This window comes from Malania oleifera, chromosome 7 (assembly GCF_029873635.1).
Source record: "Malania oleifera isolate guangnan ecotype guangnan chromosome 7, ASM2987363v1, whole genome shotgun sequence".
NCBI lineage: Eukaryota > Viridiplantae > Streptophyta > Magnoliopsida > Santalales > Ximeniaceae > Malania > Malania oleifera.
The window spans coordinates 9,099,579-9,116,741 of NC_080423.1; the positions used below are offsets into that span (position 1 = coordinate 9,099,579).

The 17,163-nt window shown below is 38.0% G+C and overlaps 2 protein-coding genes across 6 annotated transcripts in view; one reads left to right on the plus strand and one right to left on the minus strand.

Moving 5' to 3' along the window:
• Nucleotides 1–2,257: 2,257 nt before the first annotated feature.
• LOC131159549 (uncharacterized) overlaps nucleotides 2,258–17,163 on the minus strand; it is a 28,317-nt gene continuing 13,411 nt past the window's right edge. The window contains exons 4-5 of one of the 5 annotated variants that reach the window (XR_009137815.1): nucleotides 2,735–2,928; nucleotides 2,258–2,631 (exon numbers count right to left, since the gene is read on the minus strand). Coding sequence is in view for 3 of the 5 variants with exons in the window: in XM_058114560.1 (XP_057970543.1) it covers nucleotides 3,294–3,336 (43 nt within the window). In the remaining 2 variants the exon portion in view is untranslated. Of the gene's footprint in view, nucleotides 2,929–3,047; nucleotides 3,337–7,750; nucleotides 8,055–17,163 lie in introns of those variants that run through there. The other 4 variants (XR_009137813.1, XM_058114562.1, XM_058114560.1 and 1 more) reach the window with 4 other exon arrangements.
• Nucleotides 2,880–8,714, plus strand: LOC131159548 (BTB/POZ domain-containing protein DOT3-like). The gene is given in 7 exon segments (XM_058114559.1): nucleotides 2,880–3,022; nucleotides 3,263–3,332; nucleotides 4,393–4,850; nucleotides 4,852–5,250; nucleotides 5,619–5,880; nucleotides 6,051–6,179; nucleotides 8,267–8,714. Coding segments are annotated over 7 exon segments (1,836 nt in total). The 3' UTR covers nucleotides 8,642–8,714.

Here is a 17,163-nt window from a genome sequence, read left to right on the forward strand (position 1 = left end):
ATTTTAATCAAGCTGATTCCGTGTTTGATTACGTGTTGCCTTTGGAATCGAAGATGTAAAACGAGAATGGAAGGAGTTTATCAAAGTGTATATCAGGTGTGGAAAAGTGTTCGATTCTGGATTAGTTTTATAGTTGAGAGCACCAATTTTTTTCAAAAACTAAAGAAGTCGGACATTATGATTTTGAACAAGTTTTAAATTAAGCATTAGGGAGTTTGCGACAGGCTTGAAAAAATTATTTTGTGGGTTAAACCTCCAGCAGGGTTGATAAAACTTAATTGTGATGGGAGCTGTAGGGGCAATCCGAATACTTGAGGAGGTGGAGGAATTATTCGGGATTGTCATGGTATCACAAAAGCGATTTTTTCAAGTAATTTTGGCAATGATACAAATAATAGTATGGAATTAAAAGCAATTAGGGAAGGAATTCGATTGTGCAAACGATTGCATTATTTTAATGTGATTATGAAAAGCGACTCGCAAATTGTAGTTGATTGGCTTCGAAAATGTAGATATACTTTGTAGTATCTTTGGGATTTTTGAGAGGAACTCGTGGTGGAGTTAGAAGGAGTGAAAGTCATGGTGACACATCAATATAGGGAAGACAATAGTGCGGCTGATTTTCTTGCTAAAGAAGGAAAAATAGGAAACAATATAATTTACGAAGAACAACACATTCTACCACGTTATCTAAAAGGTAATCTTCGAATTGATAAGTGGGATCTCACTTCTGTTCGTCATTAGTTCAACCCTCAAGTTTTATTTGGTAAATTTTAATTTGTTTATGGTTGTTTTTCGTGTCTCTATCTTCTTTGTTAGCTTTGTTTTGTTTTGTTGTCCTAATTTGGTTGGTTATTGGTGTTGTTTTTAAGAGAGTTTATTTTATTTTTCTGTAATCTCCTTTTTACTTATCTTTTAACCATGGTATTCCTCCGCTAAAAATAAAATTTATTAATAAATAAATTGAGGTGTCACCCTCTTTTAGTTTAAATAAAAATAAAAATAAAAAATTAGATTCCCTTATATTTTCCTTTCCTTTCATTTTCTCATGCTTCTCAAGTTCAAAATAGAGCATAAGGAAGCCCGTTTGTGCTTTTTTCGTTTGACTAAAAGTTGTTAATAAATATTCAAGGAAAAAATCAAAAGTTTGTGGTTCAATGCCGTTTCTAAAATTTAAAAATTCATTAGTTTAATTCAATATTATACTTTGTCCAAAGCCAAGCTAAAGCTAACCAAATCGCTTGCAAATAATTCTAGGCAATTGTATTTTTTCAGAGCATATAAAACTTAAAAATTTTATTTTACATGAACAGCTCTTCATATTTTAATAATTTCAATTTGTTTAGAATCATTTTGAACATTTTAAATAGTTTGATACTACATCTGGAAGAAATCTTGGTTTTGAATTTGTATAGAGTTAATTCAAATATTTGTATTATCCAAATTGAAGGCTTAAAATTCATGCTACAAAACACAACATGAGATTATTTTGTAGTATGTGTTAATTATAATTTTAGGTGTATAAATACTTTATCTTGTGTAGCGTATAATCTAATTATAATGATAGCGGTATAAATTCTTCTCTTCTTCAAGCACATCCATGATTATGCTCTTTTTGTAATTAATTAATGTCGTAAAATGGGAATAATTTTTGGGGGAAGTTGATAATGCAATGGATCATGAGTTGACCTATCTTTTTATTTTTGTTTTTCTTAATATATATATATATATATATATATATATATATATATATATATATATACATGGCAATAAAACAAAACATCCATTTTTTTGTACAACGTACATATTCAATCACCACAAAAATCATAAGTTGTGTGATTCAATTGGGATATGATCTCAGAGAAACTCCAATGGATGAGGATTTTCTTTTCCCTCTTCCATTGTATCGTTGGCAGACAAGCTCAAAGCTCAAATCCTTGACTGATATTTTATTAATAATAATAATAAGAAGAAGAAGAAGAAGAAGGAAAAAATTTATTTTCTATTATATTTTCCTTTTATGAAATGCTATTAAAAATAAAAATTTATTTTAATACGATAAAAATTTAAAAAAATTTAAATATTAATAATTTACAAAATCAAAATTTTGTTCATGAATTTGATATATTTTTTATTTTCTTTCTCAGTTTCCTTAATAACCAAACATAAAAATGTGAATTCCTTAATATTGTCCTTTCCTTGGCCTAATATTTAATGAGTTCCAAATTGGGCCTAAAAAGAACAAGATTCGTGAGAATATGAAGAATTTCTCAGCTCTCTAGCATTGATTCAATGAAAATAACAAGAAGTTTAAGCAGGAGGAGCTGCAAAAAGAGTAAAGCCTCTTGCTGGGCAGCCTGGGTGACATGGATTTTGCATGCACACACTAAGTTCTAAAACAACGGTAAAATGCAAATGCATGCATTCTGAATATGATAGCAGTTTGGGCTTCAATGAAAATGAACACACCCATAAGCCAATCTTTTTAATACCCTTGATATGTCAGCCACACAATTCCTTGTCTACAGGTCAAATCCATCTTCAAGGGGTTCAAAATTGGAATGGACTCATGGTACCCAACATTCCCTTTCTCTGATCACTCTTTGTCTCTCTCATTCATTGAAACTTCACCTGCTGTCCCCAAGCAACCATCAAATTTTTTGTTGACAGATAGCATATTGACAAGGAATGAAGCAAGCAATCCATCTACCCATTTAATTTAAACACTACGTACCTTCCATTCCAGCCACAAATTCACCTCCCCACATTTAATTTCTTTAGACGACGACTATGTGCTCTTCCCACTCCCCTGCTTCATGTTCCTTCCTTCGAATTAATCACCCCCAACAGGAGACGCCTCTGCAGCACTAGATTTCACCATGACGAAGTCTCTTCCAGTGGCTCAGCTACAGGGCTCCGGGAGTGATTCTGATGGCACCAAACAAATTCAAGGCCAAAGCGTTGTACTTCCTACCAAACTCATTGCAATTGCCAGTGGCTTTGAAAAGAAAGAGCGTTCATGGTAACAAAGAGATAATGCAATAGAATTCAGATGTAGAGCTCAAAACTTGAATAGCATCAACAGCATTAGATTCACAAAAAAGAACCCATGTTAATATGAGATTTCCCTTACATGTCCTAAAAAAAAAATCCCAACATTCAATTCTAGTTCGTTCTCTTTAGTTAATTCCCATCTCCCCCATTACTTTCATTCCTCACACTCACGTTTGGCTTCTTCTGTTCCTCTGCTGGTCAAATGCAGGTTTGTCACCTCTCAAATCCCAACAGATCTATCAATCCGGGTTGAAGACATCACCTTCTACATTCACAAGGTAACTACAAACAAAACTCAAAAAAAGCTCGCTGTTTTTTCCCAAAAGGGGAACAAACCATGAGCAAAGCAAAAATGTCCCATCCATAAATAATATAATAAAATTTCCTTATTCTCATTAGGCTGTCCTTCGTTATTAGTCATCAAATGATAAGTGATACAATACATAACAGTCACTACTCATGAAAGATGAACACACATGGCCAATATCTATCACAAAAAAAAGGTGCAAGCTTTAACTTATGTTGCACTTCTCTTGTAAAAGATAAAAATATTTTCCAGCAATATTAGATTCAACACCATCAATTGTGATGATGTGATCTTACAATGTAGACATACATAAACAATGAAATCTATAGTTTATGCTTCAAACCACACTTTTGCACATGCAAATTAAATTGCATTGTGTTTGGGATGAGCAGAATTTGACAAAACTCATACAAATTTGCATTACATTTTGCTCAAATTAACATAAATCCAAATTCAAGGCTCAAACTCTACATTTATAAAAAGTGTTGTTGAATTCATAAGAGATTTTCACATGCTAAAATCAAAAATTTACTAAGCTTTTCGAAAAATTGTACCGACAAGTTCATATACATTCTATCAGATGTGATGATGCATATGACTATGGTAAAACACACATCATTAGTGAGACTCATCTTGAAATTCAAAAAAACTACCTTTTAATTTTCCCATGGTCTCTTAATGCTTCTGACATTGCTTCATTTCCAAACATGTCAAAAACACTTACCATACAGGAGGATTGAAACCACTCAAATAAAATTATAAACATAAAAGAATATTTCACAAGAATCTAAGCAAAAAAAATAAAAGACTAAGGGCCACATATGATTATTGTGAAAATCTGCGGTCACTTCGGAACATGCAAAGCTAAGACTAACAAAATTTAAACCAGCCTGACCAGTTTGCAGAGTATTTGGTCAATCATTCTACCCACCACCTAACATTTGAAATTTAAATAATTTAGATAAACTGTTTAAATGATTTTTCATCTTCTTTTTGGGCCAGTCATTTGTCATCAATTTCTCCTGAAACAGTATTCCCTGATTTCAAGATGTGGCTACATGCACCAAGTTAAACTCCAGTCCTCGAACTCAAACTTTGGTTACGACCTCAAGCTCGAAAACTTCCCTGGTGGATCAGAAACATTCGAAATCATTCTAAAGTTCTGCTATGGTCTCCCAATAAACTTAAACCCTAACAATGCTGCCCCACTGAGATGTGCATCAGAATTTCTAGAGATGACTGAAGTCATTGAAGATGGAAACCTCATCTCAAAGACAGAAGCTTTTCTCTCATCTGTAATTTTTTCTTCATGGAGAGATTCCATTGCTGTTCTCAAATCATGTGAAACTCTATCTCCATGGGCTGAAAACCTCCAAATTGTCAGAAGATGCAGTGACTCAATTGCTTGGAAGGCTTCTCAAGACAGTTCAACAGCCAGAGAAATGATGAATGAAGAAAGTTGGCAGTCTGATGAGCTGGCCACCCTTCGCAAAGGGATTGAAACCAGAAAGTATAGGCTCTTGTATTATGCACTATGCAGAGAAATGGTTACAAGGCATTGATGTAGAGCTAGAAGGATTAAGGGGATGTGGTTATGAAAATAATGAGCTGCAATTAGGTATTTTGAGAGGCAAAAGACAGGAAGGAGTTATTGGACACAACAAAGAGCAAAGAACAATCATAGAGAGCCTAGTTAGCATACTTCCTCATCAAAGTGAAGCTGTTCCATGCAAGTTCCTATTGTGGATGCTAAAGATGGCCATGATGTATTCAGCAACACAACCTTTGATTTCAGAGCTTGAGAAGAGAGTGGGAATGGTGTTGCAAGATGTCAATGCTAATGACCTTTTGATTCTCTGTTATAGAAATGGAGATCAAGGGCTGGTGAAGTAAGTATTCTACCCTCCCTTGCTTCTTAAATTGTTCCCTTAGCCAAAAATGGTTAGGCAGTCACCAAGAACCTCTTAAACCAAAGGGCACAGAGTCTATTTCCATTGCCAGTAAAAAAAGGCAAAAAATTCACTCCCCCACCACAGCCTGCAGCCCTGCATTATCAGGTAATAAGTCTTGCAGGCAGGTTAACTGACCTGCGGGTGAACGAACTAGTTGGACCAATGTTCAGATATGACATACTAACGATTAAAAAAAAAATTCGCATAACAATTCAGTACAACTTCAAAGAGTTTCAAAATAAATAATTTCACTATCTAAAATATCCTTGTTGATTTTTTTTCTTGATTATTAATGATTGGTACAGTTCACAAGAAGAATGCACAATGTACAATACAGATGTTGTGCAGCGAATTGTGGAGTATTTCTTGATGCATGAAAAACTGCAGCAGCAGCAACAAAAGTCCAAGAAATTGGATGTGAGCAAAGTTCTAGACAATTACATAGCCGAAATTGCAAGGGACTCAAATCTATCCATTGCCAAGTTTCAAGTCTTGGCTGAAGCATTGCCAAAAAATGCTCGAACATGTGATGATGGTCTTTATAGAGCCATTGATATCTACCTCAAGGTTACATGTCAATTTCCCTCCACAGCGCCCCCCCCCCCCCCCCCCCCAAGGGGCAGCCCCAACCCTCTGCCCTCCTTAAAGAATAAAAATAAATAAATAAAAACAGCAACAACAATAACAACAACACAAGGTCTATAGCATGAAGCCTAATAATATTTTCTTCTTTTCAGAGTCACCCTTTATTATCTGAGCATGAACGGAAAAGGCTGTGCAAAGTAATGGACTGTCAGAAGCTGTCACTTGATGCATACATGCATGCGGCACAAAATGAGCGACTACCTCTAAGAATTGTTGTCCAGGTAAAACTAATTGGTTCTAGATTTACTGCCATTAGTTATATAAAAGCTTCCGCCTAGCTATACATGCTGTAAAATGATTTAAATTCTTAACACAACTAATAGCACTTTACCTCCTGCTTCATTAACATATACAAGTGGTTGTGCTTTAACTAAAAAAAATTAAAATATAACAAAGACTAAAAATTTAAGAATTAGTTAGTAACTACAACAGTTTACTGACAAATTCATATAGTGCTCCTAAAAATTTCAGGAAAAATAAAAATTTTAAGAAGATTGAAACTAAACCCCTTTCCCCCTCCCAAAAAAAAATAAAAAAATCAAGCAGTCAATCAATAAATTTTGGAACAGGAAACAAACAAATATAGAAATTGTTCTAATGTGCATGGATTTTGTTATGAATTAATGAAATTGTTATTTATTTACTTAAACAACAATGAAGATGAAATTCCCATTTGGTTTATATGAAGCTTAACGTTTTCCTTAAAAAAAAAAAAAAACACACACACACACACACAATGAAGATGAAATTTGAAATTGGTTCACGATGGGCATGCTCTAAGCATGGAAGAATTTACAAACATATATGGCCAAAACTTACCTAGACCAATCATTAGAAGCAATGTTTTAAAAGGTGAAATAAGGCGAGGCGTTTTAACCCTTAATAGGCGAGGCATAAGACTTGAGGCGTAGGCCTTTTGAGAATTTGTTTTTAAGATAAAAATATGTTAAAATGTTAAATAAATTATATTAAAATAAAGTAAAAATTAAGAAAATCACAAATATAATGTAAAAATAAAAAACTATATATACTTTTGCAAACTTGTTGGCCATTCAAAAATTGCTACTTACATGACATAAATCATGACAAGATATAGCTATACCATTATAAAGTTCAAACTATTTTCATGATGTAAGATACAACTCAGTTATTTTGGAAAGGTTGAGGTTCAAGAGTTCTAGAAATCAACTCATATTATGGAATTCCTTTTAGAAAAACATGCAATTCAAATTTTTTGACCCACTCTAACTTGAGAATCACACACCCAAAATACCGTAAGCCTCAACTAAAAAAAAGGCACAAAAGGCATTCTTTTTGTAAAAATGCGTAAGCCACAACATGTAATGCGCCAGCCTTTTCGGAATTTGGCATTTTAGAATGAGTCTCAAGGCATTTTAGGCATGCCTTGCCTTGACGTGAGCCTCAAGGCGAGCCTCGATTGATTTTAAACAATGATTAGAAGTTCATTGATAATCTAGGCTACTAACCAAACAGCACATAACAAGTAAAATTTAACCATAATCCAAAGGCAGTACACAGAAGAGGGAAGGAGTGCCAAAAATACTGCTCAACAATGTGGCAAATGATGGGGTTAGGAAATAGGTTACTAAGTCTGAATGAGGTGCCAGCTTAAAGTAAAGAAGAAGACCATTTCAATTGTAAACAATTAGTCACCAGTGAGAAAAGATTCAAGCATATACCATCCAAAACCTATTAGATATTAATTTATACATCATTTAAGGGATCAACACTGAAATCAAGCTCGATGATACCAATTCATATAACTTGCTGAAAATTGGTGATAAATGTTATTATTCACTTGGTTTTCAATAACAAAAATGCTCTCTGCGCCCATGAGTTGCAATATCAGAACCAGTTGTTTCCATGCATAACTTTTCTTTACATTTAATATGATTGAAGTATTGTATTAACATACATCAATAACCACTATAAAATCACAATAAATATCATATAGCACGAAAAAAGGGATTCTGTTTTAAAATAATGCCAGAAACTCTGAAATTAGTCATGTAGTAAATTCTGGTTCCAATATTCAGAAACCTCAGGCAAATTTATTTTTTCCAGTCAGTGCATGCCTGTAAGAAAACCAAACAACCAAGTTCAGACACCTGTTTTCATCATTTAAACATAAAATAACCTCAGGACAAAATGCAGCCTCTTCTAAACAGGCAAATGGTTGTAATTGCACACTGTCAGAATAGACACATAAACAGCTCACGAGACTGGTCCATCAAAATTGAAATTTCTTAATTCTTGACTACAAAATATAAAAGATGATCTTTTGCAGGTATTGTTATCAGAGCAAGTAAAAATGCGGGCAGCACTGCAAGGGAAGGAGCCAGCAGCAAGTGATGAGAACCCTGAACAGGAGGGAAGCTACTCATGGACAAATATGGAGATTAAAAATCTCAAAGCAGAACTTGAGCAACTAAAGATAAAGATGACAGAGCTACAGCAAGATTGTTTTGAGCAGCAGCAAGATTACGAAAATCTAAACAAGCAGCCAAGGAACATATCAAGTTGGAGTTTGGAGTGGAAGAAGATTAAAACCTCTGCACTTTTCCATGGAAAATTGGCTGGGAATGAAAACAGAGAGGGGCAGCAGAGACTCAATCGAGTGGGTGGCAGAGCCAGCGGCCGACAAAGGCTATCAGCCTCCTAAGATTTGTCAAAATCAAACACATCATGTCGTAACTGATAAATCTAGCCAATCGCCTTTATCAGCATTATATCAACTAGAGCTAATAATATGTATCTTCATTTATATCAGGTTTTTATAGTATTTCTCATAACAAAATATGTAACACCACAGGAATTGGAGATCTGTGATGCTCTCGACGCAGGTTACGCAGGCGAGGCTATCGTGCGCCGATCGGGCTCTCTGCCGATAGTCCGCAAGATCTTCCACTTAATTGTTGCAGTGATCTCCCTTCTCCATCGAGCATCCAATTGAGCTTGGTTCTGCATGGCCAGTGTTTCGCAGATGGAGGGGGAAGGCGGTCTTAGTCCCTGCTCCTCGAGCCAACTAGATGGGATCAATGAGAGGAGATTGTTCGATCAGCAACAGGATTCTAGAGGCCAAGAAGCAGGGGAGACTGTGAAATGGAGTAGCCTCTTCTCTACTTCATCGGGAAGAAGCCCTGATTTGGAGTTCTTCAGGCCCGAGGTCCATGAAGGTAAGGCACTCCTTGCTCCACCTCCTGAAATCTTTGAAATTGGTAAAAAGGAGTGGTTCACTTATAAGGCAGTTTCTTGGGAAAGCTCCATCATTCTTGTATGTGAAGTCCGTAGTTGAGAAAATCTAGAGAAGGTTCCAAGGTATTGAGACCTTCTCCTTGCCGTCGAGATCTTACATATTCAGATTCAGCAAGAGAGGAGATGAAATGGGTGCTTGAGAATGGACCATGGTTTGTTGGCAACAGCCCAATGTTTCTATCTGAATGGAACCCCGATTGTGAGAATAAGTATTTGCGGCTCTCGAGCATTCCTATTTGGGTGAGTATTTTCTGTCTACTGGACTAAGGAGGGGATGAGCTACATTGTTAGCACCATTGAGGCTGCACTGTATATGGACAAGAGAACCAAATTGATGAGAAACTTGCAGAGTGCCAGGGTATGTGTGGAAGTGGATATGGAGAGAAATCTTCCAAAGTGCATTTCCATCAAGATGCCCTCTGGCTCCCTACGCACTGTGGACGTTGAATACTCGTGGAAATCTTCTTTTGCGTAAGGTGCAAGAAATTGAGGCATTTGATGAATGATTGTGTTGCTCCCAAGGTCTAGAAGCCTAAAACAAATCAGGCTTCAATTGGCAACATCTCAGTTCAGTGCAGGCTACTGAGGAATTGGGAAAAGGAAAGTCTTCCACTGTCAAACAGAAGACCGAGTCCCAAGCATGGTAGTCAAAGGCACAAAGGGTACTTGCAGCCAAGGTGCGAGGCAAAGGCGCTCACCTCAAAAATGTGAAGCGCACAATTATTAAAATTGTGTACAATGCCTATTTGATGGGTAATTGATATATGAAAACACATCAATAGTAATATTATAATTTTCAATGCCAAATATATGGGTAATTGATATATGAAAACACATCAATAGTAATATTATAATTTTCAATGCCAAATATTTAGTACCAAAACATAAACACAGAAATTATGACAACCAAGTACCAAGTTCCAAGTGAAACAAACATAGTTCAACATAAGTAAATTACACATGCAAGAGTTCAAGCTTCAAATTAGAAAGGAAATGAAATTGCCAGGCTGAAGGCCTAAAAGCATCAACATAGTGGCTTACCGCAAGTTAATCTATAACTTGCCAAGAGCAAGGCAACCTGCCAGCCACCAGCAAGTAGTAGCAGCAAAATACTGAGCCTTGAAGAAGAAGAAGCTGAGGCAGAAAAAGAACTGAAGAAGAAGGTCGTGCTGGTTCGAAGGCTTGAACATCAAAGACAAAGGGCTCTTGCGAAGGCTCTCCTGCTGGTGAAGGCTCGAAGAGTTGGAAGTTTGAAGATGAAGGTGTTTCGTGCTGGTTCGAAGACTTGAGGACGAATATTGTGCTTGTTTGAAGGCTTGAACCTCAAAGATGAAGGGCTCCTGTGCTGGTTCTCTTGGTGGTGAAGGCTCGAAGACGTGAATACAAAGCCTAGACTGCTGGTTTCGTGTTGATTCAAAGGCTCGAAAATGAAGCCTGAACCAGCTGGTTTGAGTCGAAGCCTCTGGCTACATTTTATTTCTTAAAAGGTTAAAAAAGAAATGAAGTTGAAAGGTCAGATATATTAGGCGCGGCTCATTGCGCCTGGAGCCTCAGTACGCCTGCCTGTGACTCTTGAAGATCACCTCGCCTCAACCTTGATGAGGCGCTAGCCTCATCACCCCACTGTGCCTCATGCCTAGGGGTGCGCTGTTGACTACTATGGTCTCAAGCCACTAAGAAAGGGATCGAGTCTGTCAACATGTTTAGCGTGCTGGACAACCCCAAGGATGACAGTCTTGCAGTTCTACTAGCTGAAGAGGCTACTACTCACAACATTGGGTTGGACCAAGGGACTAGAAGGCAGATTACAGATGACAGCAATGGCCCTACAAATGCTAGAACTAAAATTGATAAGGGTAAGGGAATCCAATCTACTGAGAATGGCCTATTCAGCTCTGCTTCTCCTTGCAATAATTGAGATAGTGCTGGAAAAGCAGGGAGAGACAAGAAACAAGCTAGAAATAAAGGTAACAAGAGGGGGAGACCGGAGACGCCCAAAGAAGCAGGTATTACCTGAAAACACAACTCCTCCTAAATGAATATTGGATGTTGGAACACTAGAAGGTTGAATGACCTAGTCAAGATAACAGAGGTCAGAAGATTCATGAAAGATCATAAGATTGAAGATTATCAGGCTGCTTGAAACCAAGGTAAAGGCCAAGAGGTATGCTACAGTGCATAATTTTAGGAATAGTGACTTTGTTGCTAGCATTTTGGTGGGGCTGGATCCAACCGAGATTAAACTGGTAGAAGTTGCAAAGCAAAATCAGATGCTGACCATCCATGTAATGTCAAATTTTGGCAATCTTTGACTGCCTTTTGTCTATGGTGCAACAGACTATATGGGAAGAAGAAAATTGTGGAGTGCAGTGGGTGCTCTTAAAGATAGAATTTGCGACCCTTGGCTTATGCTGGGGGACTTCAATATTGTTAAAGATCCTTCAGAGAGCAGTAACAATCTTAGTGACATTGGTATTAGGGGAATGCTGGATTTCCAGGCTTTTCTCTCTGAATTTGAGTTGGATGACGCCCCAACTATAGGAGATGGCTTCACGTGGTCCAACAAAAGAGAGGTAGGGCTAACAAGAAGAAAGCTAGATAGAGTTCTCATCTCTCAATAGTCTCTGATATGTTCCTGGGTCTTCATGCGGAATTTCTCTCTAGGTGTCTCGGATCACTGTGCCTCCCTGGTTCAGCTAAACCCAAAGGTGAAGGCTTTTAATCCCCCATTCAGATTTTTGAATTGCTGCACTTCTCATGTAGATTTCTTGAAAATTGTGGAGAATAGCTGGAATGTAATAGTGAATGGAACCCCAATGTTCATGTTAGTTCAGGAATTGAAAGGCCTAAAACAGGATCTGAAGAAATTTCATCTACGCCATTTCAGCATCCTCAACAAGAAAGTTGAAGTGGCTAGGAAAGATTTGCTTTCTGCTGAAGGAGAAGTGGTAAAGGGTAGAGACCTGGGCAATTTTAAATAGTAAGAAAAATAAGAAAAGTAGGAAATTCGGGTTTGGGAAGCCCAAACCGTCGACGGTTTGGTGAGGGTCACAGAAAACCGTCAACGGTTTTTTCTTTTTACCGCGGGTTGGTAACAGGTAAAACGGTGAAAATGGGCTGGTTAAAGCCCAAACCATCGACGGTTTTGTGAACAGTGCAGAAAACCATCGATGGTTTTCTCTGCAGTGGGCGTAAAAAGGGAACCCACAAGTCATTTTACATTAATTAAAACAAATCCTCTCTCTCTCTCTCTCTTTTCAAACCCACAACTCTCTCTCCCTTCTCTCTACGATTCCGCTCCGATCGTAATCCGAATCGACAATCCGGAACCACCACGAGGCTCCTGGGAAGATTCTCTGCAAGTTTAGCGGAGTAGATTTTCAATTTGAGGTTCTGGGGCACCATCCCAAAACCAGGGTAAGTGAAGTATTTTAGAGTTTTAATGTTAATTTGGAATATATAAAGCTTAGGGAATACTGAATGTCAATATTGTGGAGGTTGTGCTAAATAATTTGGGGAAAAATGAATTTTAGGCTTTTAGGCTGTGAACGCTGTGGAGCGTATGTTTTAAGGGTGTTAGCGGATCTCTCAGTAAGCCGGGTAAGGGGAATAAATTATAGCAGTCTTTTCTGAAAATTATTGGTTAAGAAAATATGAGAAATGGAAATATGGTATTTTACCTAATATTTATTATGATATGAGTATCAAATGAAAATTTGTGTGGCATATGATTTATACTGAAATGTATTTGAAATTGAGTTGAATGGTTTATATTGTAAATAAGGAGATTATGAAATGGGTATTGAAATATGGGATTTGAAATGTGAAAAATGATAAAAAGTGATACGTATTGAAAGTACTTTCTGAGAAACGATGAAATATGAAATATGGATATGTTTTATTGAGAATGTGAATAATGTGAAATGAGATGCGTATATGTTATTATGAGATGAAATGAGTATTGAATTGATGAAATACTATTGAAATGATGAAATGAGTTGAGAATAATAAAAATGAAATATTGCAATGATAATGCTGCAATGAAAATGATAAAATATGAATATTGAAATGTGAATGTGAAAATGTGAACATTGCAATGTTAATGCTGCAATGTGAGCACTGATATGTGAACATTGCGATGTTAATACTGCATTATGGATATCGAAATGCGAATATGAGAATGTGAATATTGCAACGTGAATATTGCAATATGATTGTGAAAATGAGAATACTGGAAATGTGGAAAATTGCATTGTGAATGCTGCAATTGAGATTATTGAAATGTGGAAATGAAGCCCTAATGGATGGATATATGTATTGTTGAAATGAGCACGATACCGTTGCTAGTGGTGATTAAGTGCAACCACACGGGCTCGTGGAGCATGTGGCGTGACAGTTCGAATGAGCCAGTGTGAAGGGTTGTTTTGCCCCCTAAGTCGGATCAAGGTATATGGCAGGTCATTCGTATGACAGAAGAGTATATGGTATGTTTATTTTGATCTAACGGAGTAGGCCAACCGCGGTTAGGTCCAGCCTTCAGGCTGCACAACCCTGACCATAGGAGAAGCATGGCGTGGAGTATGGAGAGCGACCTCGACCATGAGGTGAAGCATGGCGTGGGAAAATATCCTCAGGGCAGCCATGAGTTACAGACACAGATGTAACCGAGGACACTCATGAGCTAGTTATGAAATGGAAATGGAAATGGAAATGGAATGGAATGGAATGGAATGGAAATGGAATGAAATGGAAATGGAAATGGAAATGAAATGAAAATGGAAATGAGAAATGTTATAGCGTGAGTTAATAATATAAAGCGAAGTAAAACACTCCGCCTGAGGGCTTACTGAGTAAGGTGAGTGCCCTAATAAGTATCAGTTGTAGCCGAACCTGAGTTAATTGTGTAAGATTACAAACGATATCACAGTAGAGGGGAGCTACATGTATGGGCATGTAATCTCCCCTATTCTCGGAAACTTTGCTGGTAAACTTGGGTTACGTATGAATGGATTTGGAAATGAAATTAAAAGCTTACGAAAGCTTGTATTTTATATCTATATGATTATGAATGAGGAATAGGTATATTTTTCTCAAAAGATATTATCACTGAAATGAATATATGTTATGATATAATGAATCTCATACTGCCACACATTGTAGATAATTTATTCCATCTCACTAAGATGTGTTTCACCCAATCATTTAAATATTTCAGGAAACCGAGATAAACCTGGTGATAGAACTCCGGGATAAAGGGGAGCTGATACCCTACGTAGACAAGGTGAGTGTTATGAGCTAGGGATGGAGAATTCCCCTAGAGTATTTTGTCTCTTATTGGGGAATATGCTAGACGTGTATTTATGGTTGAATTGGTACTTTGGTATGTATATTCGCTATGGTATGTATTTATACAATGACTTCCGCTATTAGGTTTGTGAACATGATAATGACAGTGTACCTAGTACCCTCTTTGGGTCAGGTTATGTATTATGGTATTAGAGGTTGACATGGCCGATATGTGATATATGTTTTATTTATATAAAAAATTGGTATGAAAATCGGGGCATCAGAGTCTAGTATCAGAGCCTAGTTTGCTAGGTTTAGCAGACTTTAATAAACAACGGAATACAATACCAGAGTATAGGAATGGATATTAACGAGATATGAGTTGGTTGCTGTTAGAGGATGAGATTGAAATTTAGGATTCTATTTTGCGACCTGAAAGCAGGAGTTCCATGGTTGTTTCTGTAATTTTCTTAGGGTGACGATTTCAAGAAAATCATAGATACTATTGTCGGTTCTTCTTTCTAAGTGGTAGGATTGAATCTTAAATGGGAATTGAGTTTGTTAAGAGAAATGTCTGTAGCAGAATATCCTGTGGATTTTAGTATGCAAGGAGTAGTAGTGCACATGTTGGGAGTGATGATGTAGGGCCTTCCAGTATGGGTGGCAAAGATCCTGATGCTGTACTATGTAGCGTCACCCAGCAGGTGATGGCCGAGATGGCTAGAGGTTCAGGGGAGTGGAGCTGCACAATTGAGCAGTTCACGCGTATGCGACCCCCATCATTCTCTGGAAGAGCTGACTCACTTGTAGCTGAGAACTAGGTCCAGGATATAGAGGATATGTTGGCAGTTCTTCTGTGTACAGATGAGCAGAAAGTACTATTTGCAACATTTAAGTTGACAATGGAGGCAAAGTGCTGGTAGAGATCAGCAAGACTGTTGGAGCAGAAACCTAACCATGTAGCGGTCACGTGGAGCCGCTTTAGGGAGATCTTTTTCGAGAGATATTTCCCCGCTACTATCAGAAGTGCGAAGGCAGCGGAGTTTCTGCATTTGACGCAGGGACCGATGACAGTACAACAGTACGCAACTAGATTCATTGAACTGTCTCGGTTTGCTCTATATTTGGTACCGAATGAGGAAAGGAAAGCGAGGAAGTTCGAGGAGGGCCTAAAACAAAGTTTATTTGAGCCGGTTATAGGCTTTCGAGCTCAGACATTTGCAAAGGTAGTGGATAGAGCTGCGGTGATTGAGGGTGGCCTTCAGAGAGGCGTTGCAGCACAGAGTCGGGGGAAGAGGTCTGTACCTTCAGATTTTTAGGCAGGGTCTAGTCGAGGGCCTTGGAGGAGACAAGATAGCAGAGGAGGACGGAGACAGAGAGTGGGGGATCAGCAGTACAGGGCAGGCAGATGCCCCCTTCTTGTCCCATATGCTATAGGAGACACTCAGGAGAGTGTCGGGTTAGGGAGATAGTTTGTTATCAGTGCCATCAGCCCGAGCATATGGCGAGAGACTACCGAGCACCAACAGTTGTTACGCCTGCTTATAAAGCATACCAAGAAGGTTATCAGACACCCTGAGGTGGACAGCAGAGGAATATAGCCCCAACACGAGTCTACGCGGTGACACTGGGGGATGCTGAGGCGGCAGAAGATGTTGTGACAAGTACAGTTTCAATTCTATCAGTTACAACTACTGCTTTGTTTGATTCAGGGGCGACTCATTTTTTTATCGCCCAAGAGTGAGTTAAATTTTATGTGTTAGAAACACAGTAGTTGGGTGTCAGTTTGTCAGTGGCTACGCCGACGAGGGCTATGGGGATATGTGAAAAGGTACTCGAAAACTATCCAGTATGCATTCAGGGGAGGTCTTTATTAGCTAATCGGGTGGTCTTGGATATGCATGGGTTTAAGGTGATACTTAGGATGGACTGGCTAGCTACCCACTACGCCGGTATTGACTGTTATCAGAGAGAGGTAGTGTTCAGACCTCTAGGAGGACTAAAGTACAGATTCGTGGGGTCTTGTGTGCGTACCCCACCATAGTTGTTATCCGCCATTCAAGCGAGGCGATTGTTGCTAGAGGGTTGTCAAGGATATGTGACCTGTGTGAAAGAGATATCAGAAAGGGAGTTGAGGTTAGAGGATATCTCGATAGTGAGGGATTTTTTGGATATTTTTTCCGAGGATTTGCCAAAACTATCTCCTGATCGTGAAGTAGAGTTTACTATTGATCTAATTCCGGGGACAGCGCCGATTTCGAAAGCTCCGTACAGAATGGCACCGGCAGAATTAAAAGAATTAAAAGATCAGTTGCAGGAACTATTAGACAAGGGATTTACTCGGCCCAGCGTGTCGCCCTGGGGAGCCCTGGTATTGTTTGTGAAAAAGAAATATGAATCAATGAGAATGTGTATCGACTACCGAAAAATTAATAAAGTGACTATCAAGAATAAGTACCTGCTTTCCCACATAGATGATTTATTTGATCAGTTGCGGGAGACACAAATTTTCTCGAAGATAGATCTGCGGTCTGGCTATCATCAGGTGAAAGTTAGAGCAGAGGATATTTTAAAGACGGCATTCAGAACTCAGTATGGCCACTATGAATTTTTGGTTATGCCGTTTAAACTGACAAATGCTCC